Source organism: Rhamphochromis longiceps, linkage group LG22 (genome assembly GCF_057381845.1).
Source record: "Rhamphochromis longiceps isolate RC_006_pf linkage group LG22, R_longiceps_female_GT1.1, whole genome shotgun sequence".
In the NCBI taxonomy this organism is placed as follows: Eukaryota; Metazoa; Chordata; class Actinopteri; order Cichliformes; family Cichlidae; genus Rhamphochromis; species Rhamphochromis longiceps.
The window spans coordinates 7,750,962-7,769,767 of NC_140577.1; the positions used below are offsets into that span (position 1 = coordinate 7,750,962).

General features: G+C 40.3%; 1 protein-coding gene across 1 annotated transcript; it reads right to left on the bottom strand.

Moving 5' to 3' along the window:
• Positions 1-2: 2 nt before the first annotated feature.
• On the bottom strand, positions 3-17,134 carry slc9a1b (solute carrier family 9 member A1b). The gene is made up of 12 exons (XM_085395525.1): positions 15,797-17,134; positions 9,062-9,522; positions 8,413-8,663; positions 7,338-7,555; positions 6,358-6,554; positions 5,946-6,035; positions 5,742-5,812; positions 5,201-5,374; positions 4,664-4,772; positions 4,433-4,528; positions 3,251-3,323; positions 3-2,387 (listed from the first exon to the last, which is right to left on the bottom strand). The coding sequence occupies exons 1-12, from the start codon at positions 16,056-16,058 to the stop codon at positions 2,134-2,136; spliced, it is 2,256 nt and encodes a 751-aa protein (XP_085251651.1). The 5' UTR covers positions 16,059-17,134; the 3' UTR covers positions 3-2,133.
• Between the last annotated feature and the right edge of the window lie 1,672 nt (positions 17,135-18,806).

Consider the following 18,806-nt stretch of genomic DNA (forward strand, 5'->3'; position numbering starts at 1 on the left):
CCTTATGATTTCAACAATTTTTTTATTTTTGCAAAATAAACATATAACAATATGTAATATAAAGAACATTACAACTGGTAAAAGCATAAAAAGCAAAAACACTTATAAGGCAAATGTGTGCAGGCAGCAAAAGCTCAGGCAGTCCAGTCTCTTAAACACTGACAGGTCTTGGAGCATGCTCAGTTAACAGGAACACACACACACACACACACAAAAAGAGCTTTGTTTACAAAACGTGGAAACATCACCAACACCTTGTTCGGTTTGACAAGAGCTGAAAACACTTTAGCGTACAAAAACAGGCACATTATAAACTGTGGAGCACGTATTAGTCATACAAACACACCGTCTGTTGAATTCCCTGAGAAAACACTGATCAGACATGCAGCGACAGCTGTGGAGATAAACACAGTGCTAAGCTTGTCCACAAATATCTGCAGCTCGTTTTTTAATTTTAAGCTCGTCAATGGCCTCTGATCATCAGATCGGTCTTTTCGTTACCAACATGAAACTTCAAGCAGCGCGAACATATTTACAATACAACATTTATGCATCTGATGCCGGAATTTTGTAAAGGCTGATGTGAGTGTGACTCGGGAACAATACAGATTGGTTTTTTTAAAGCAAAATAATCTGTTTTGATAGCAGTTTTTCTCAATTAGAGAAATTTGGCTAAGATATGTCAAAGCGGAACTTTTAAGGCCACACACTGTGCCACATAATAAACCTGATTATAGCGCTTAGGTTGATGCATGTAAAGCAGAACAGATCTGGCTGACTGTGCAGTTTTCAACCTCTGTAGCCTGGCAATTATGTTTTAGCAAAGTGATCACGAGGGGTATCTTTTTTTGGACTTTTGGCTTAGGCTTATTAAAACTCAAAGCTATAGCTCAGCTAAACATTTTCAGAATACTTCCTTTAGACTTAAAGAGAGGTGAATGTGGGTCTTTATAGAGACTATTATGGAGTATGTTTAATCGTCCTGTTTGATTGAAATCAAAACAGTCTATATGTCTGAGTTTGAATGTACACTGAAAATACTGAGTAAGTCATGAAAACATTAGTTTTGGATGTTTTACTTCAGTCTCATGTTTGGATATAGCTTGTTTTTATAATAAGTGCTGCTCTCACAACTGACCAGCAGTCCGGAGGAGAAACTCCACGTGAACCAGGTTCAGGGAGGAGCAGCTATCTGCACGGTGAGACTGGACAAAACACAAACTGTGGAAGAGAAAATGACATGCAACAATGGCTTCTAAACACATGTGGAGTGACATGAGGTGAGTGAAAAAGAAGTGCTCAGTGCATCATGGGAAGACCCCCAGCAGCCTGACTCTATAGCAGCATATCTAAGAGATGGTTCAGCCTCACCTGATCCAGCCCAAACTATAAGCTCTATCAGGAAAGTTGAGTCTAATCCAATCTAAGCTTCTGATTCTACTTTTAGAAACCACAAGTAACCCTGCAGTTTGAGAGCAATGAGCTCTGACAAGATAATATGATACTATGAGGTCTTATTTTGGGAACTGTATGTGAAGAGAAATATTTTAAATCCAGTTCTGGATTCAACAGGGAGCCCATGAAGGGAAGTCGATATAGGAAAAATGTGAGCTCTAGTTCCCCTGTCATTACTTCATGGTAATCCATGACGGCTTTAAGTTGTGAGGATTCATCCTCTGGGCACTATAGATGAACAAAACGTCATGGCAACCCAACTAAAGGTTGTTTAGATGTTTCAGTCTGTGATAAATACCCCAGACAGACAAACACTGGCAGCCAACGGCGTTTATCAGCCGGGCTTTACCTCATTATGTTTCTTATCTGTGCTTTCAGGGCAGGAGACTCCACCCGTCTGGTGCTTCAAGCTCATTGAAACAAATGCTTTGGCTTGAGGCGCATGTTAAAATTCAAAATGCTGAAACTTCAGGCGGGTATAAAAACTTCAAATAAGAAATGTCCCCTGCAGCACGCTTTGGCAATTCTGCATGTTGCATGATAAAAAAACATGTTATGAACGTATGGAACGAAGATTGCACAATCCTACATCACAAACCTACAACAATTTAAATGATAAATATCAAGCTTTGCTAAAGCTCTCTTGTCTTCAGGCCTCTCCTGTAAAATGTGCTTCACTCATGGCAGGAAGGTGCTGTCCTCATCATCCTCCGGGTTTGGACCGGGGTCACTGAGGCAGCGTGATACTTTCAGCTGATCCCCCTGGTCGTCCTGCTCTTTTGGCTTCAGCTCGGCGTCCCTGTTGGCCCTCGGCGTGCTGCTCTGATCGGGCTTCTCAGGGGTCTCCTTCAGCTCGCTGACATCATCAGCACAGCTGGGAGAAGCCCGCCCTCGGGGACTCTCGCTGTCATCGTAGGTGTACACTTTGTGCTCTGGAGAATAAAGGCAGGGGCTCATTAACAGTTTAACACCTTTTACAAACACCTTTAGATTTGGTTAATTAGGAACACCAGCACCAGTTATATTTTAAAATAATTTAGAGCATGCATATTCACTTACACATAAAAATTATTGTTTTAGGATAGGAAAGGATTCAAAAGAAAAATTATTGCAGTGAAAATAACCAAAAAATAAATAAATTAAACAGATTTTTACTTTTAATAGTTTATATCATCCTTTGCTTCTATTTATAAGCACTTATTAATCTTTACTATTAATGAAAATGTTAAAATATTATTTATTTTTAGGCTTTTACTGATGTGGGTGGAAATATTATTTAAATTAATTTTGGAAAAATAACCTCATTATTAAACAGAATTAAACAGAAATCACAGGTAAATATCGCACATTTGTACAGTTATTAAAATGTGCAACCTCATCCACTTAATCTAATTTTCCTCTGGGTGTAAATGTTTATAATAATCTGGTTATTCCATTTTAAAATCCTAAGCCAGTCTTGTAGCTAAATATGATACCCAACACAGGATAATATGATTAGAAAAGATCCAGGGCAGACACAGTGGAAGACAAAAGGTATCCTTTTATCGATCCCCATAAGACTCATTCTGTTTAATGCAAAATATTTGCATCATTGTACAGGACATATCCCGTGTGGAAAAGAAAAGTATTGTATTGATGCACAGACTTCCAGGTCTGCATCCGACAGCAGGACACAGCTGCTCAAATGCTCCAAAAGAATCCAGCAGCACAAAACTCAAAACAATGAGTGACTTTAAAGCCGGAACATAATTTTCATTCTCATAAAATCGTGCTTTAAACTGGCTCTTAGACTGACCTTGTTGAAAAAATACTTTTCTCACAGGGGGCGTCTCCTGGCGGTTTGCAGGGACCGTGAGGTAGTGGCTCATCTGTAAGAGAAGCATAACAGAGTTTAAAGAAGGACTTTGCAGGAAGTCACACCCAACAACGGAACAAAGCACTTTAGTATTGATTCTTATCCACAGCAAAACACAAGGATGGAGGGATCTAATGGGTCCTGAAATGATTCTGGTGCTGGATGGAGAGTCCTCTGACCGTCTGTTAAACCCCTTTGTTACACTTTCAAGAGGTTCAATCACTTTTAAACTCAGCACCAGGACATATTAAATAAGCTCTCTGAAGTTTCTCTCAATGCAAAGATCCCTTTCTGCAGGGTTTGGCTATGCATTTGAGCATTTGATTTAAAAAAAATAAAAGTACCAGTTATGATTAAATAAAACCACAATTTACAAAATTGGCTGGAAAAGATAAAAAATTCTATTTGGATAATGTTTGGTCACTGCCGAGCTTTCCTTTGTAGCTGGTTAAAACCCCCCTTATTGTTTTAAATGTGCTGTAAAATAAAACTGACATTGACAAAAATAGTTTTTCCCCCACTGGCTGTCTCTGTGTCTCCTCTCTGCCTTCAGCTCTGCCTGCTGAGGAGTTTTTACACTTCTCCTTCATATTTAATGTTGTTTCTTTGTAACAACTTGTATCTTGTACTTGATTCTGTTCATCTGGATGCAGAGTTCTAGGAGGAAGACATATTTGTCACTCATATCAGGGACTTCAGTCTGAAACATTTCTCCTTCCTAAAACTCTGCGTCCAGATGAACAGAATCAGCTTCCTGAGATTTCATTATCTGTATTACTTAGAATGCATCAAGACATCCTTCGAGTATCTTTAAAGGAAAGCTTGTATCTGGTACTCTATCTGATAAAAAATAAATGTATCTGAAAGTATCCTCATTTTACTTTTAGTGCCAAAAATCTTTACACATTTCTGTGAATCTGCATTTTTTATTAGCCCAAATTACCCTTTTAACTCTGCGAGTTCTCTGATTTTAACTCTTTGACATTAAAAACGTGGTAGTCAGGGAACAAAAAAATAAAGCTTCAAACTAGATGCACAAAAAGTTGGACAGATCTGAAATGTTCTAATGTTTCTAATTTGTTTAAGTCGACAGCTTTAGAGTTTAGAGTTGTTTAAACTCACCCTTCTCTCCATCTCCTTCTGCTTCCTGAAGCGAGCCTCGCTTATATCGTCCTCGAGCGCGTCGTTTAGCAGCTCATATCTGCTGTACGAGCGAAGCTGCAGAGGAGGAAGAAAGTATTAAATGCACATTTATTTTAAAAAGGATGGACCTTGTTTGCAACTCATGAACATGCATGCAAACATTCAGATTAGTCCAATCCATTTTGAACAAGCCGTCGATGTCTTCCTCACCCTTTGTCGGGTATTCTGCAGGTTGGCTCGCAGGACTCTTCTGATCTCCTCCTCACGACTCTTTGAGATGGCTCGGCTCGGTTTGGGCGACCCTTTGGCCTGAACGTTTCTGTTTGGAAACAGTGAACAAATTTAAAGTCCAGAACCTGCATTAGTGTGATATTACTCACAGCTTATACTTTTTAAAGCCATTCAGTTAGATTTTAATGTGCCTAACACAGAAAACAAGCACAAAGTGTATCCGCTGAGGGGGAGAATTGATAACTTGTTATGTAGAGGATCAGCAGCATCAGTGTTTTTGGTGGCATCTGGCTTTACTTATAATAAAAAAACTTCCTGAGATGTGTTTTTAACCTTAGCTTTATGCTGGGGAACAAAAAGACCTCCATCCTCCACAAAATCAATTTGGATTAAGGGTTAGTTCACCCAAAAAATACAGGTATGTCCGGGTTACTCAGTAATTCACTTCAATACTGTTTTTGGGGAATATCTCATGCACAGAAAGCAGTTCTTGCAGGACTTGCTTCTGACATTTACCGGATGGAGACGGTCGACACAATCGTGGGCAGCTTGGCGGCGCTCCCGCTCTCCACCATCATCATCGCCTGTTTCAGCTCCATCTTATTGTAGAAGGAGATGAGCTGAGGCTCGGTGGAGCGTTCTCCTGCGATCAGCCATCTCTTCACATAGGTCTTATTGAAGCGATTCAACCTGTATACAGAAGAAAAAGTTATTTTTTCTGTTTTATAAAAGGGGGATACAGTAATCTGACTTTGCAGTCCTGTGAAAAACTGAGTGCACCCTTACTGCTTCCAGGACTTAAGAGGATAAGTAGCAACCAGGTGCTGTTAATCAGATGTGCTTGAAGTTTAAGCACTTCTATCAAAGCAGAGGTTTTGGCAGTTAGAGTTACTTGTTGATCTACAATCTACTGAGTCATCTTCATGTTTTTTACAGGACTGCACAAAGACCAGTGAAAATTTTCTTTTTCACATGGCTGCATAACAACTTGAGGGCTTCTTCTGAACTACAAAGATGGAGGTGATAGAGAGGATACATTAAGAAAGAAAATACATACTTGTCCTTCCAGTGATGATGCCCATAATGACCACAGATGTCTTCAATTCCTGTGAGGAGATGATCCAGGAACTGATGGCAAAATTAGTTTACAGAGGGTGTTATTTATACATCTTATACACTGTTTGATCTGTAGCCCCATCCCTCTCATATATTAACAAGGACTGATGTGTTTTCTTATACACTAAGTGAATGAAATTGTCACCTGTGTGTGGATCTCCTCATTAATTGATTCTTTGCTCTCTTTCTTTTTCTTCACAGCTAGGAGCTCCACCAGGGGCCTGATCGTCATCCCCTGAAGAAAAAAAGAGAAATTAAGTTTTAACAAAACATACTGCACATTTATTTTAGACATATAAACACACTCACATAACAATACCCAATAAAAATACTGATTACTATAATTACTGATGTTGACACAGACGGGTGGAAGCCACAGCAACTTACAACTAGAGGCCAGTCAAGAGGAAAAAATGTGTGCGGGAAAAACATTAAACATAAAAGAGACAACTGATACACGTCTCTTTTCTTTATGTCCAGCCTCACATGCAAGCCTTTTCCTTTGCCATGTTGTTTTTGTCATACACCTAAATCCCAAGTACTCGTGTTATTCCCACCTGCACGAAGACAGTGAAGAAGATGACGGTGATGATGGCAGTGAGGAACAAGTTCTTGATTTCATTATTGTTCAGCAGGAACCCCAGTGAGAAGGCTATGGCACCTCGCAGGCCACCGTAGGCAATAATGAACTGGTCCTTTTTGGTCAGCTTCACAATACGGAATTTATTGATGAAGGCTGTAAGCCCGATGACTCCTGAAACACAGAAAAAAAAGAATTGATTAATTCATTATCAATATGATCATCAGTTTCCCTTTATTGGGTCTCTACACTTAACTGGTTATTGAATTTCACCACTGGATTTTCCCCATGAGTCCCCAAGTAGAGGAGCAAGATTCTGTTTTGCTCAGGCAGCAATGCCAATGGCTAAAAAACAGTAGCGATCAAAGCCACCACCCACTGATTTGAGTGTTAAAGCCTCAAAGTTAGTGTTTTGGTCTCTTCATGTTATTTCTTTCGAGCCAGAAGGGACCCTACTTGAATGAAAGGGTGAAGTTTTACAGTCATGGCCAAAGGCTGTGGAAGCACTGCCAAAACTAAACTTTACTTGCCTATAAAAAAGTTTGGAACTTATGAAATGCTTGTGATTGTTCTCCACTATATCATAAAAAACATATAATTTAAATAAAAAATAAACATTAGGACCACTGCCAAAACCCTTTGCTCATGACTGTAGACCTGATTAAACCAGGTCAGGGTAAGCAAGGCAGGCAGTGCTTGACCTCTTTCCCTGCATCTCTAACAGCGCTCTGTCATGAAGCAGAACTGACCTTGCTTGGTTTTGATCACGCTGTAATCTGTACTGCATTTCAATTACATGGGAGCCTTTGGGTTGTGTCCAGCGTGCTAGACAAGCTGCTCCTAGCTCCGCTTTCGCTGCACTCTCAGATTAGCATATATTACTATACAATGTTTATTGTGTTGCTAATAGGCAAGAAACAGAGAACTTCCTGGTTTATTGTGTTTTATTGTACTGACCCAGCACTCTAGAGACCAGACAGAAGATCACCGTGAAGATGACAAAGATCCAGTTCCAGGTGTGAGGACCAGCCACTGTGGAAACCCCGAGGAAAATGAAGATGAGTGTGTCGCTCACACTGCTCCACATCTTCAGGAAGTATTTGACGGTGGTGTAAGACTTGTGGGAGATGTTGGCCTCAACATATGGCCGCATAATCACGCCACAAGCAATCAAACTGTTTGGCAAGGAAAAGAAGGAGGAGAAGCAGTCAACGTAATGAGGTTTGATAGAAGTTTCTCTAAAGTTAGGGTTATTGGATTATTTAATGTATGATTTCAGCTGTAACCAAGACAAAAACCTAGAGTCTGTCGTGGTTTTATCGACACAAACTGTATATAAAGAAGGATAAAGCGTCTTCTTTTCCTTTCGCATCAAAGCCACCAGACGTAGAGGAGTAAAAGGGCCACCGTCTTTAAGCTGCACATGTAGTCAAGAAAACAGATAGCTGGGTGGTTCTGTTGGCTTAGTGTCAAGAACAGTTTAGGCGACAGGATCTCAGTATCAAATATCCACCCACGGTGCCACCAGTGGGCAAATTTGATTTCTGCAGCAGCAGAACAACAGGGCTGTAACCCACAGATGAAATAATTCGACTTAAATCCAGGGGAACTGTTATATTATCCTTCTTTATACACAGTCTAAGGTTAACACCACTTCCCAGCAGCCCCTGGTTTGTGGGTAAATTCACAGTTATTAGTGCAAATATGTGACTATGCTGTTAATGGCTGGTATGTTTTGTAATGAATAAAAATGACATTTTTACCTAACTGCTAACTGATATTTGTTAAATAAATATAAAAAATTAGTTTGATAATTAATGTTTTATCAAGTTTACAATATGACAAAGGAGAGAGATTTTAATTAAGATACATTTAATTTAGTTACATTTTTAATAAATTTGCAAAAATGTTTTCACTTTCTCATTAGGAAATATTAACACTAGTGTATTATATCTGATACAGAGTGTTTGTGAGTTTGAGACTTCAAACCTTTTTATCATAAAGCTCAGAGACCGAGCGCTCGTCTACTTACGACATGATCCCTGACAGGTGAAAGATCTCCGCTGAGAGGTAAGCCATGTAGCTGTAGAGGAAGACGAACAGCGGCTCGATGACGCGCGAGTATGAGGTGAAGCGGGACGTAAAAGCTCCCACGATGCCGTAGATGACGCCCACCATGACACCTCCCAGGGAAACCACGAAGAAAGAGATGACACCGAGGACGGCGCCGGTCACGGTAATCGCCTGCTCGTGAGCAAATTCCTTAAACAGGTGATACAGGACCTGGAGCAGAAACAGCGGTGTTTGTGTTTGCTTTTGCTTTTGTTCATGATTGTTTCACGGACCTAAAAAATTGATTTTATCTTGATAATTTCATTATTTAATGGGTTAATTACCTGATCAGCAGAAAATTTATAGTTCAGAAACTTTCTCAAGTGAAAATTTATACATGAGAAAAAAATTCCTTTCCTCCTAAATTGAGAGATTTCCTGCTTAGTCTTTATTTTTCTTTCACTACTTTTCTGTATCTATTTTTAGTGTTAACTGGATATAACAACACCTCAAAGTTTATTTGTTTTTTACTATATTTTAACATTTTATAGAAAAGTAATTAATTCACATTAAAAAGAATGAGTTTAATTATAATATATTTACTATTTGAGAATGCGAACGTTGCTCACCACAGTGACGGCATCATTGAGGAGCGACTCCCCGAACACGAGGATGTGCAGCAGCTCATTAATGTGGATCTCCTCGAACACGGCCAGGACGGACACGGGGTCCACGGCCGAGATGATGGAGCCAAACAGCAGGCAGGACAGCAGGTCCACGTGAGCCAGCTTGGCCGCATCAATCTGACAGACAGCGTACATCATCCCACCGATGAAAAAGACGTTCCACAGTGTCCCCACCATTGCAAACATCAGGATGGTGCCAATGTTCTCGGTGAAGGGGCGCATGGGCAGGAAGTAGCCCGCATCCAGGATGATAGGAGGCAGCAGGTACAGGAAGAACAGATTGGAGTCAAGGATGGGGGGTTGTTCTCCAGTCGCTTTGATGATGCCACCAACCAGCAGGCCAACAAAGATTAGCAGACAACTCTCCGGCACGATGTGAGACACAGTGGGGATGATGTGAAATCCTGCAGACACACCATAATCAAATTTAATACAATCATTAAGAAAAAATGCCAAAAACTCCTCGAACTGAACGTTTGAAATGTGGAGTTGTCCACTCTTCTGTGTTTTGTTGTTAAAATATGATTTTTGACACTAATAAATTACTTTTCAATATGTCGAATGTTCTTAATACTGAAAATAATTAGCAGTCAATGCCTGCATGAAGTCTAGAGCCCATGGACATCACTTTCAGTTGATGCTTTCCCTTGGGATAAATAAAGTATTATCAATCAATCAATCAAGGCTTGTTTCTGTCTTCAGTTTTGTATTTAAGCCATCTCAAAAGCAACTTCCTGAGTTGGTCAGTGCATTCATTAATTTTAACAATGTACCACAATGTTGACATGTCCTTTTCTAAGATGTTTGCTATCTCTCTGATAGGTTTTATTTTCTTCACTTGCATTGACATCTGTCTGGACCTCACATTAAGAGATCCTCACATTAAGAGATCCAAATTTAAATTTAACACTTGGGATCAACTCCAGAACTTTGATCTACTTACACACGTGGACAAAACTGTTGGTACACAATGGTCACAGAAATAACTTTAATCTGACAAAAGTAACAATAAACAAAAAATTCTATGAATGCTAACCAGTGAAAGTCAGACATTGCTTTTCAACCATGCTTCAACTGAATTATTTTAAAAAAAAAAATGCATGAAACAGGCCTGGACAAAAATGATGGACCCACAACTTAATATTTTGTTGCACAACCTTTTGAGGCAATCACTGCAATCAAACGATTCCTGTTAATGAGACTTCTGCAGGATTTATGGCCCACTCCTCATGAGCAAACTGCTCCAGTTGTTTCCGGTTTGAAGGGCGCCTTTTCCAGACTGCATGCTTCCTTCCAAAGATGCTCAATAGGATTGAGGTCAGGGCTCATAGAACGCCACTTTAAAATAGTCCAATGTTTTCCTCTTAGCCATTCTTGGGTGTTGTTAGCTGTGTGTTTTGGCTCATTGTCCTGTCGTAAGACCCATGACCTGCTTTCTGACACTGGCCAGCACATTTCTCTCTATAATCGCTTGATAGTCTTGAGATTTCATTGTACCCTGCACAGAATTAAGACACCCTGTGCCAGATGCAGCAAAGCAGCCCCAGAACATGACCGAGCCTCCTCCATGTTTTACAGCAGGGACAGCGTTCCTTTCTTGATAAGCTTCATTTTTCCGTCTGTGAACACAGAGCTGATGTGCCTTGGCAAAAAGTTCAGTTTTTGTCTCATCTGTCCACAGGACAGTTGTTTGAGCCAAAGTGGACTGCATGGGGCTATTACCATGTACAATAGCCAAATAGTGAATACACCTTGGATTAACATGTCCCTTTGGTCACATTATTTTCAGTCTTTTCTTGGGGTACCATCATTTTAGTCTAGGCCTGTGCCATGAGTTTATTTTTTTTTAAATAATTCCGTTAAAGCATGGTTGAAAAGCAATGTCTGACTTTCACCGGTTAACATTCATAGAATTTTTATTTAATTTTACTTTTGTCAGATTAAAGTTATTTGTGTGACCATTGTGAGTTTTTCCTTTCATTGACCAAAGGGTACCAACATTTTTGTACACATGTGTAATTTGGCACATGGCACAAGGCAAATTCTGAGCCTTTGAAATAGAGGACTGAGTATGTTAAACACCTTGAATTAAAGTTGAAATTTTTCATTTATTGTTTGATTTAAAATCCACTGTGGATAACTATCATCTAACTCTCACCATCAGAAAGTCTCTCAGTCTTGTTCTCTAAAACCTAAAGAATTATGGATTTGATCAACTGGTCCCTAAAAAACATGACACCCTATTCTAAATGAGAAGCCTGGGCTCGGTAGAGCCCGATTGTCCTGCAGAGACGTTTGCTGCCGGATACTCGATGGTCATTCGCAACTGTTGATGGAGGGCATTGAACGAGATTTGCCTATTCGGAACAATGATAACAGAGTTCTGGCTGACTGGACCTGGCTTGGACCTGGCTTATCGAAGAACAAAGAAAGTGGTTACAGCTGTTCAAAACCCCACAAGGCTGGCCGACATGATTGACGACGGGCAAGCCGTGAGTACTCAGACTGTTTATTGAATGCAATATTGATAAGAATGGGAACTGAGAGACCTGATGACCAGTGACGGACATTTAGACCAACTGCGAAATTGTAATGCAGTTGTTCGTTTGAACCCAAACAACCATCTCCTTCATGCGGCTACCCAAAGCCAAGACTGGCCAGAGAATTCTCCTTGATAGGAGGACTGTGCTTTGACTATCTGCTCCCATCCTTCAAGGTCACGTGCATCAGCTGGAAGACTGTTGACTTTTGATTAACCGGGCGAAAGAACACTCTCTCTCTCAAGTTGAACACAGGATACACACACACGCAAATCTCATGTACACTGAAACAGACACGCACTCACCCCCCTCCTTTTAATTTTTAGATTTTTTTGTGCATGAAAACATGTAAATCACATTTTAGCTAAAAACTTTAGAGCAGACATGCACTTGTCTCCAAGTGTTGCACCTTTTAAACATGTCAGGTGAACACATTTGAAAGCACAGTTTCCCGAAGAACAAATTTATAGTTTCATGCACCGGTCTCCACTTATAGGGTTTCATAATGGTTGACAAATATATGAATAAACCATTTATCAAAACATTATATATGGCTCATAAATGCTGGCTTAGAAGAAACTTGGATAGAAAGCACCTTGGAGAGCATGAGAGATCAAACTGAACCGATTACCAATCTGAATTAAAAATTTGACTTTCTCCCTGAAGGATCATGGGAGAAAGTATCATTAGGATTAAATGGGACCTGCACTCACTGGCCAGTTTATTAGATTCAGCTTCTCAATAATACAATCAGCCCACTAATTCATTCAGCCAATCACATGGTAGCAACTCAATGTATTTATGCATGTGGAGATGGCTAAATACACTGAAGCACTGGAAAGGGGAGGAAAGGAGGTTTACGTGACGCTGTGATCTCCAGGGTTTACAGAGAACGGACAGAAAAAGAGAAGATATCCAGTGAGCGGCAGATCTCTGGTTAAAAATGCCGTCATGATGTCAGAGTTCAGAGTCAGTTGAGCTTAGAAATGTCTCTGTGAGAACATGATAGTAAAGGATATTCCCACTGCACACAATTATACACAGAGTGCTTCAGTTATTTTAGGACAAAGCTGGACAGAACATCTATTTCCTGTTTCCAAAGCAAACGCTGGATTCAGACCTATGAAAGGGATCTCTGTGGAGATTTGTAGTACTCAAACTCTTCAAATAGCCTTCAGGTTTGACACAGCTGGACCCCTCCTACTTTGGACTCCCTATTTTACTAATTATATCATTCATATGTCAGTTTAGCTCTAAATTGCTGCAAATTTTAATGCGGGAGACTATGTTGAATTTTATTGGAGAATTAAGTTATTTAATATTATTATTATTATTATTATTATTATTATTATTATTATGGGGATATTTTAGACATTTATTAAAGACAGATGTTGCGCTGTTGCAGCTAATGGTCCAGACGCAGATAACTAAGAAGAAAACAAGACAAAATAATAATCCCGGTGGATGATTTTCTCACAATCTGGCAACCCAGTGACTCTGTTGTTACCATTTTAGTATATTTTGTTGGCTTTTTAAAGCATAAATAAATAAATAAATCCATTTAATACCATAAAATGTGTATCAGTTTCTGTTTGTGTCTGCTTTTGATTTATAAAACCTGTAAGTTTTCTACTTTAAAATTTCAAAAAAAACAAAGCTGAACACAAGCAGTAAGTGTACAAATTGTTCTTCTGCTCGGTGAAGCTGCAGGCCTCCCTACAACTACTGTAGCTCTTTCTTAGGACATTTTCAACACAGAAAAAGATCCATTCTGACTCTTTTGGTGCTATATTATCCACCGTGTTAAATGTCTAAAACATGTGGTGTTTTGCGGCGACTCTGATTGGCTTTCTCAGTCTCTCCTGTGGGTTTCCATTGGCTGAGCGGGGACAGCAAGGTTCTTTAGCGTCTTATCTGTTTGTCCAGCTGTTGTGACCGAGGGCCTGTCCGTCTTCCTGTCCTAATGCACTGCTTGATAACAAAGATCTCAGTGTGCAGAGTCAGGGAGGGGATGTGGGGGCGAGGGAGGCTTCAAGCAAAACCAGTGACTGCATAAACGTTCTTTACAGCAGCCTGGACCGCGGTCACATGTCGGGGAGACTGAATGTCAAAGCTTCTTTTAGCTCATTTGATTGTTTTGTTATTTCTGGCGATGAATTTCAAAAGTAACAACTGTCAGGTTCCTGAAATCTCTGCTTGCTACAAAGTGCCGGCTACAAACAACAAAAACTCCAAAGACAAATACACAGCTGCTAACAGTTTAGATAAGCAATGAGTCATTTAAGTCTTTTCTTGGTGGGAGGAAATTCTTTGTTAGTAGCTTCACATATGAGCATTTTTAAGTTTTTTTAAGCTTCTGTAACAGCAAACTCAACAGTTTTTAGATTTTCACTGTTACAAAGACAATAACAAACATTTTATTATGTTTAACTTGCAAAGAATTAGCATTTAAATATTAAAAATAATTAAAAGATTCAGTGATTAAATAAAATAATGTTAAATGCAAAGCATTTTTAAGCTTTATTTGGTGCAACTACCAGACAGTAAAGCTGACTTGTGTTTTTCTGCATTATTCCATCATATATATACACTGACCCTGTGGTGGATGCTCATATTAAGGTTCAAGTGATGAGGTCAGCCAAACCCACCTGGTGTCCAAACCCTTCCTCAGAGAGAGAGAAATCAGAAGAAGCTGGTTTAAACTGAGCATGAAGGGAGACACGGCTTGTTTTGACCCGTGAATCATGCAAAGCTACTCTAATAGAGTCCAATAATAAAATTATATAGAAGATGATGAGTAGAATATGTCCTCTTTAACGAAAGCAGCTGTCATTTATACTGAAACAGTTTTTCGCTTTGCAGTTGTTTATGATGGATTAACACGAGCTTACTGCGTGTTTTCTGTGTTTTCCATCAATACGTGAGCTTTCCGACAAGGAATAACAACATCCTGGACCACGTCTACAGCAATGTAAGCGGCGCATACAAGGCAGTGCCTCGGCCACATTTTGGACAGTCCGACCACATTTCTGTGTTTCTCTATCCAGCATACAGGCAGCTCCTCAAACGAGCCCCGTGAGTAAGTAAAATTACTAAAGTTTGGAGTGAAGAGACTAATTCGGCGCTTCAGGACTGCTTTGGTGCTACAAACTGGGGTGTGTTTAAGACTGCTCCAATGAGAGAGGACAGTTCTGTGGATTTAGAGGAATAAGCATCAGTGGTCACCAGCTACATCAGCACATGCATTGACAATAGTGTCCCCACCAAGTGCTATAAAACATATCCAAATCAGAAGCCATGGTTGAACTGTGAGGTACGTTCCATGCTACATGCACGCTCCATTGCATTTACCTCTGGTGACGCAGAGGGCTACAAAAAGGCCAGATATGACCTACTATTGACCTGAGGATGAGGAGAGACCAGCACGCCCCACTATACATCAACGGGATTCAGGTGGAGAGGGTGAAGACCATCAAATTCATCAGCACCCACATTAGTGAGGATCTCACCTGGACCCATAACACATGGCAGATGATGAAGAAGGCTCAACAACGACTCTTTTTCCTAAGGAGGCTGAGAAAATTTGGATTAACCTCCAAACTTCTCAGCAAGTTTTACATATGCACAGTGGAGAGTATCCTGACAAACTCCATCGCAGTGTGGTATGGAAACGACACCACTCAGGACAGGAAGGCTCTCCAGCACAACTCATCTGTTGAGTACCCCTCCCACCACTACAGGACATTTACAGCACTCGGGTCAGGAAAAGGACACACAACATCATCAAGGACAAACTTCTTGAATCGCTTTCAACACAAAGATAAAGAAAATAAACAGATAAAAAGAATGTAAATAGATGACTGAAACTTTAAAGAATGTGAAGACAGTGGAACCATAAAAGGTGATGCTCGTCTTCATTGGTGCAGACCTGCAGCTCTGAGGCTTCTTGCTTTGGAAATCGGTCAGCTTGTTTGTATCGGAGCATTCTGCACCTTTATAATCGCATCTTCAATAGAACTTGCATAAGTAAACAACAAAATAAACTTGGACTTTAAATAATTTCTGAAAGCTGCCTGAGAAGTCAGCTTAGAAGGACGTATTTATTCATGTTGCGTTGCTTCATTAGAGCGACACTCACCAAGTTTCATGAACAGGGCCAGGAGGATCCACAGAGAGATCTCAAAGGGCGTCCTAACATGTTCATAGTTGAAGGAGAGGACGGGGAAAGTCTTTTTATGAGCCGTGGAGTTTGCTTGGCTACGGGAATCCTCTTGTATCGTTCCGGATGATTTTTCTGAAACAACATCATGACTCGCGAAGCCACGAGAGAAGAAAACGAGAAATAAAAGGCACAATAACCCCGTCAGTCGCAGAGTGGAGCTCCTCCGGATTGGATCCATTTTCAGCTGGTCTGAAGGATGGACCGCCGCGGCTGCTGTTGCTGCTGCTCAGATCCGAGGAAGATGAGGGTGAGGATAGGATGGGAAGAGAGCTTGGGGAGGCACGGAGAAGCGCGCACGTTTACGCACAAACTCTCCAGGCATGTTAAAATCACGCATAACGCTGTCTTCTTGCCATCAGCTGGAGGTTTTACAGGTGGTTTAAACCCACCTGAGTCTTTAGTTGATCTCGATTTTCTTTCCTCCCCTTTTAGTGCAACTCTAAGAAGTTAAATTCATCACATGGATTTCTATCTTGATCACACCCGCTCCTCTCTTCCTTCACGGGCTGCTCGAAGCGAAGTGCCACCTGCTGGAGTGGAAGACCAAAACCGGCCACCAGGAAGAGTACAATATTACATTGCACTTCTGACTTTTTGTTCTGTAGTTTTACTTCTTAGATTAGGTTCCAAATTAAATAAGGTATATAATTTTAATAATAGGTAAATTAGGGGTGTTACACATGCAGTACAGGGCTCAGAAGCAGCCCATCAGAGGGTCTTTTAGCTGTTCCCTACTTGCAAAACGAAAGTAAAGGCTTTGTTCCTTTTGAGATTCAGTTTGTGTGTCAGCAGTGTTCATTTATATTCTTTGAAGAAATTTAACAACCTGTAAACTAAACATTGCATAGGCATAGGATCAAAATGAATCCCACGTGGTTCCTTGTTGCTAAAACTTGTATTCTACCATCAGCAGAGGAACACAGTACTGCCTACAAGTTTTGGCATACCTCTCATTTCTTTGCACCTTGCTAGGAAAAACAAAGAAATGGCTGTAAACACTGTATACAAGGGAAAACAGTTTGTACAACAAAAATTAAAATGGCGAGGGGGCAGCTCAAAACATTTGCACAGTTCTGTATTATAATTTCACATTTTTAACATGTGATAGTTACGCAGTGTTGCACTGAGATTATGTACCCACTTCTCATGTGATTTAAACAGCACTGGCTCAGTATCACATAATGCCAGCTTAAACTGAGGGAGAAAGCAGTGTGATAAATCACAGCTTCCTGTTACCACAGAGGATGCGTCTGCATCAGTCAGCAGCCAGAATAAGAAGTCAATCTGCTCTTTAGTCGTGACTCATTTGTGGTTTTATTTGCTCAAACCGTTCCTGGGGATCCAGAGATCTGCGATTGTGAAATCAAATGAGCTCAAACACCTTCTTAGGTTTATTAATTTAAACATAAATTAAATCAGAATTAAACTGGCTCACACATCTGTGTCTCCATCTGTCACCAGCACAGAAGAATGAGTAAAAACCAACATCCAAACTCATTAGACACACCATTTATTTTCAAACACGGCCTGTTCCCACTGTGCCAGCTTTCCTCTTCTGGCGGATGGAAGCAGCTGCCTGCAGGCTGTTTGCTGTTAATCAGTCTCAGAGCTGTTAGCTGCAGAGAGATGAAGACAAATGGATTTATTAAGTACGGGTTCCAGAGAAAAGGATTTGTTTTGGGCACTTGATCAGAAGGCTAAAGAATTAATCCACATTCAAATATGAACACTCCCTTTCCATGTTTAGGTTCAACTTTAAATGAATGCAGTTCAAATTAACAGGCTGTCCACTCTGAAAAGGAAGCAAAAGACTTAATGTGCTAGAAAGTTTATTCTGTTCATCTGGACCAGGTAAACATTTTCTCCCAGGTGTCATCCACATACCTGAACCACTGGCCAGGTGCTGCTCCAGGATCAAACCTCTCTTCATGCATTGCTGGTCTTTGGATATGAAATATGGAGATTGAAGACAGTGCCAAGCAGTGGTGGTCCTAGCCTGTTTGGCGCCATGGGCAAACACTCCCTCTGGCGCAACTGTAACCCACATAATTTCCTTAAGGATTAATAAAGTTTCTGCTGTGTGGGTGGGCAGCTAGAAATCACTGGTGGGCAACATGAGTGAGGAGAAAACTGGAGCAGCCAAGCAGGGAGCTGCAGGTTGCTGGTTTGAGTCTCTGTTCAGATGCTGGTGTCTCCTCTCTCTGAGATGTCTGCAAACAGTCCCAGATAAAACAATAAGGATAATAAACAAACACGTGACTAAAATAACAATTGTGACTCTGATGTGTTTCATGTGTAGCAGGATGGCCTCTATACAGCAGTCGCTGCAAGCATCCACATCGGCACACTTCCTTTTCTTTAAGCAGGCGTGCTGGGCTCCTCCTAAGGAAAGTGTGAAACTTCATTTCCTTCATGCTGGTGAACTTTTTACCAAATATTTTCATCAAAGCTTTTCCATCACTGACAGGGATTGTTTGGATCTTCACACTCATCTCCACCAACCCTAAAAAATGAGTCTCACTTTGCTCATATAATGCCAGGAGTGTCTCCATATTTCACAAAAGTCTGTGCAAACATGTAACAGTATCCCATATTCATATAAATATTATTGATATTATAACAAAAGCTGTCACCAACACAATTGTCCCAAGTGCTTTTTTTATTAGTTATTGCAAATGCTTGATTGCAGTTCTTGCTAGATGACAAAACCACTTATTAGGTTTAGAAGGAAATGACTTTTTCTACATGAGGTAAAGTTGGAGAGCTGTTTCCCCAAACTAAATGAAATCATCATTTAAAAAACTACAATCTGTATTTACTCTGAACATCTGTGTTAACGTTTGAAATTGTAAACATGTAAGTGTAACAAACATGTTAAAACATAAGAAATCAGGAAGGGGCATGTATAGGAATTTCTTTTACTTAT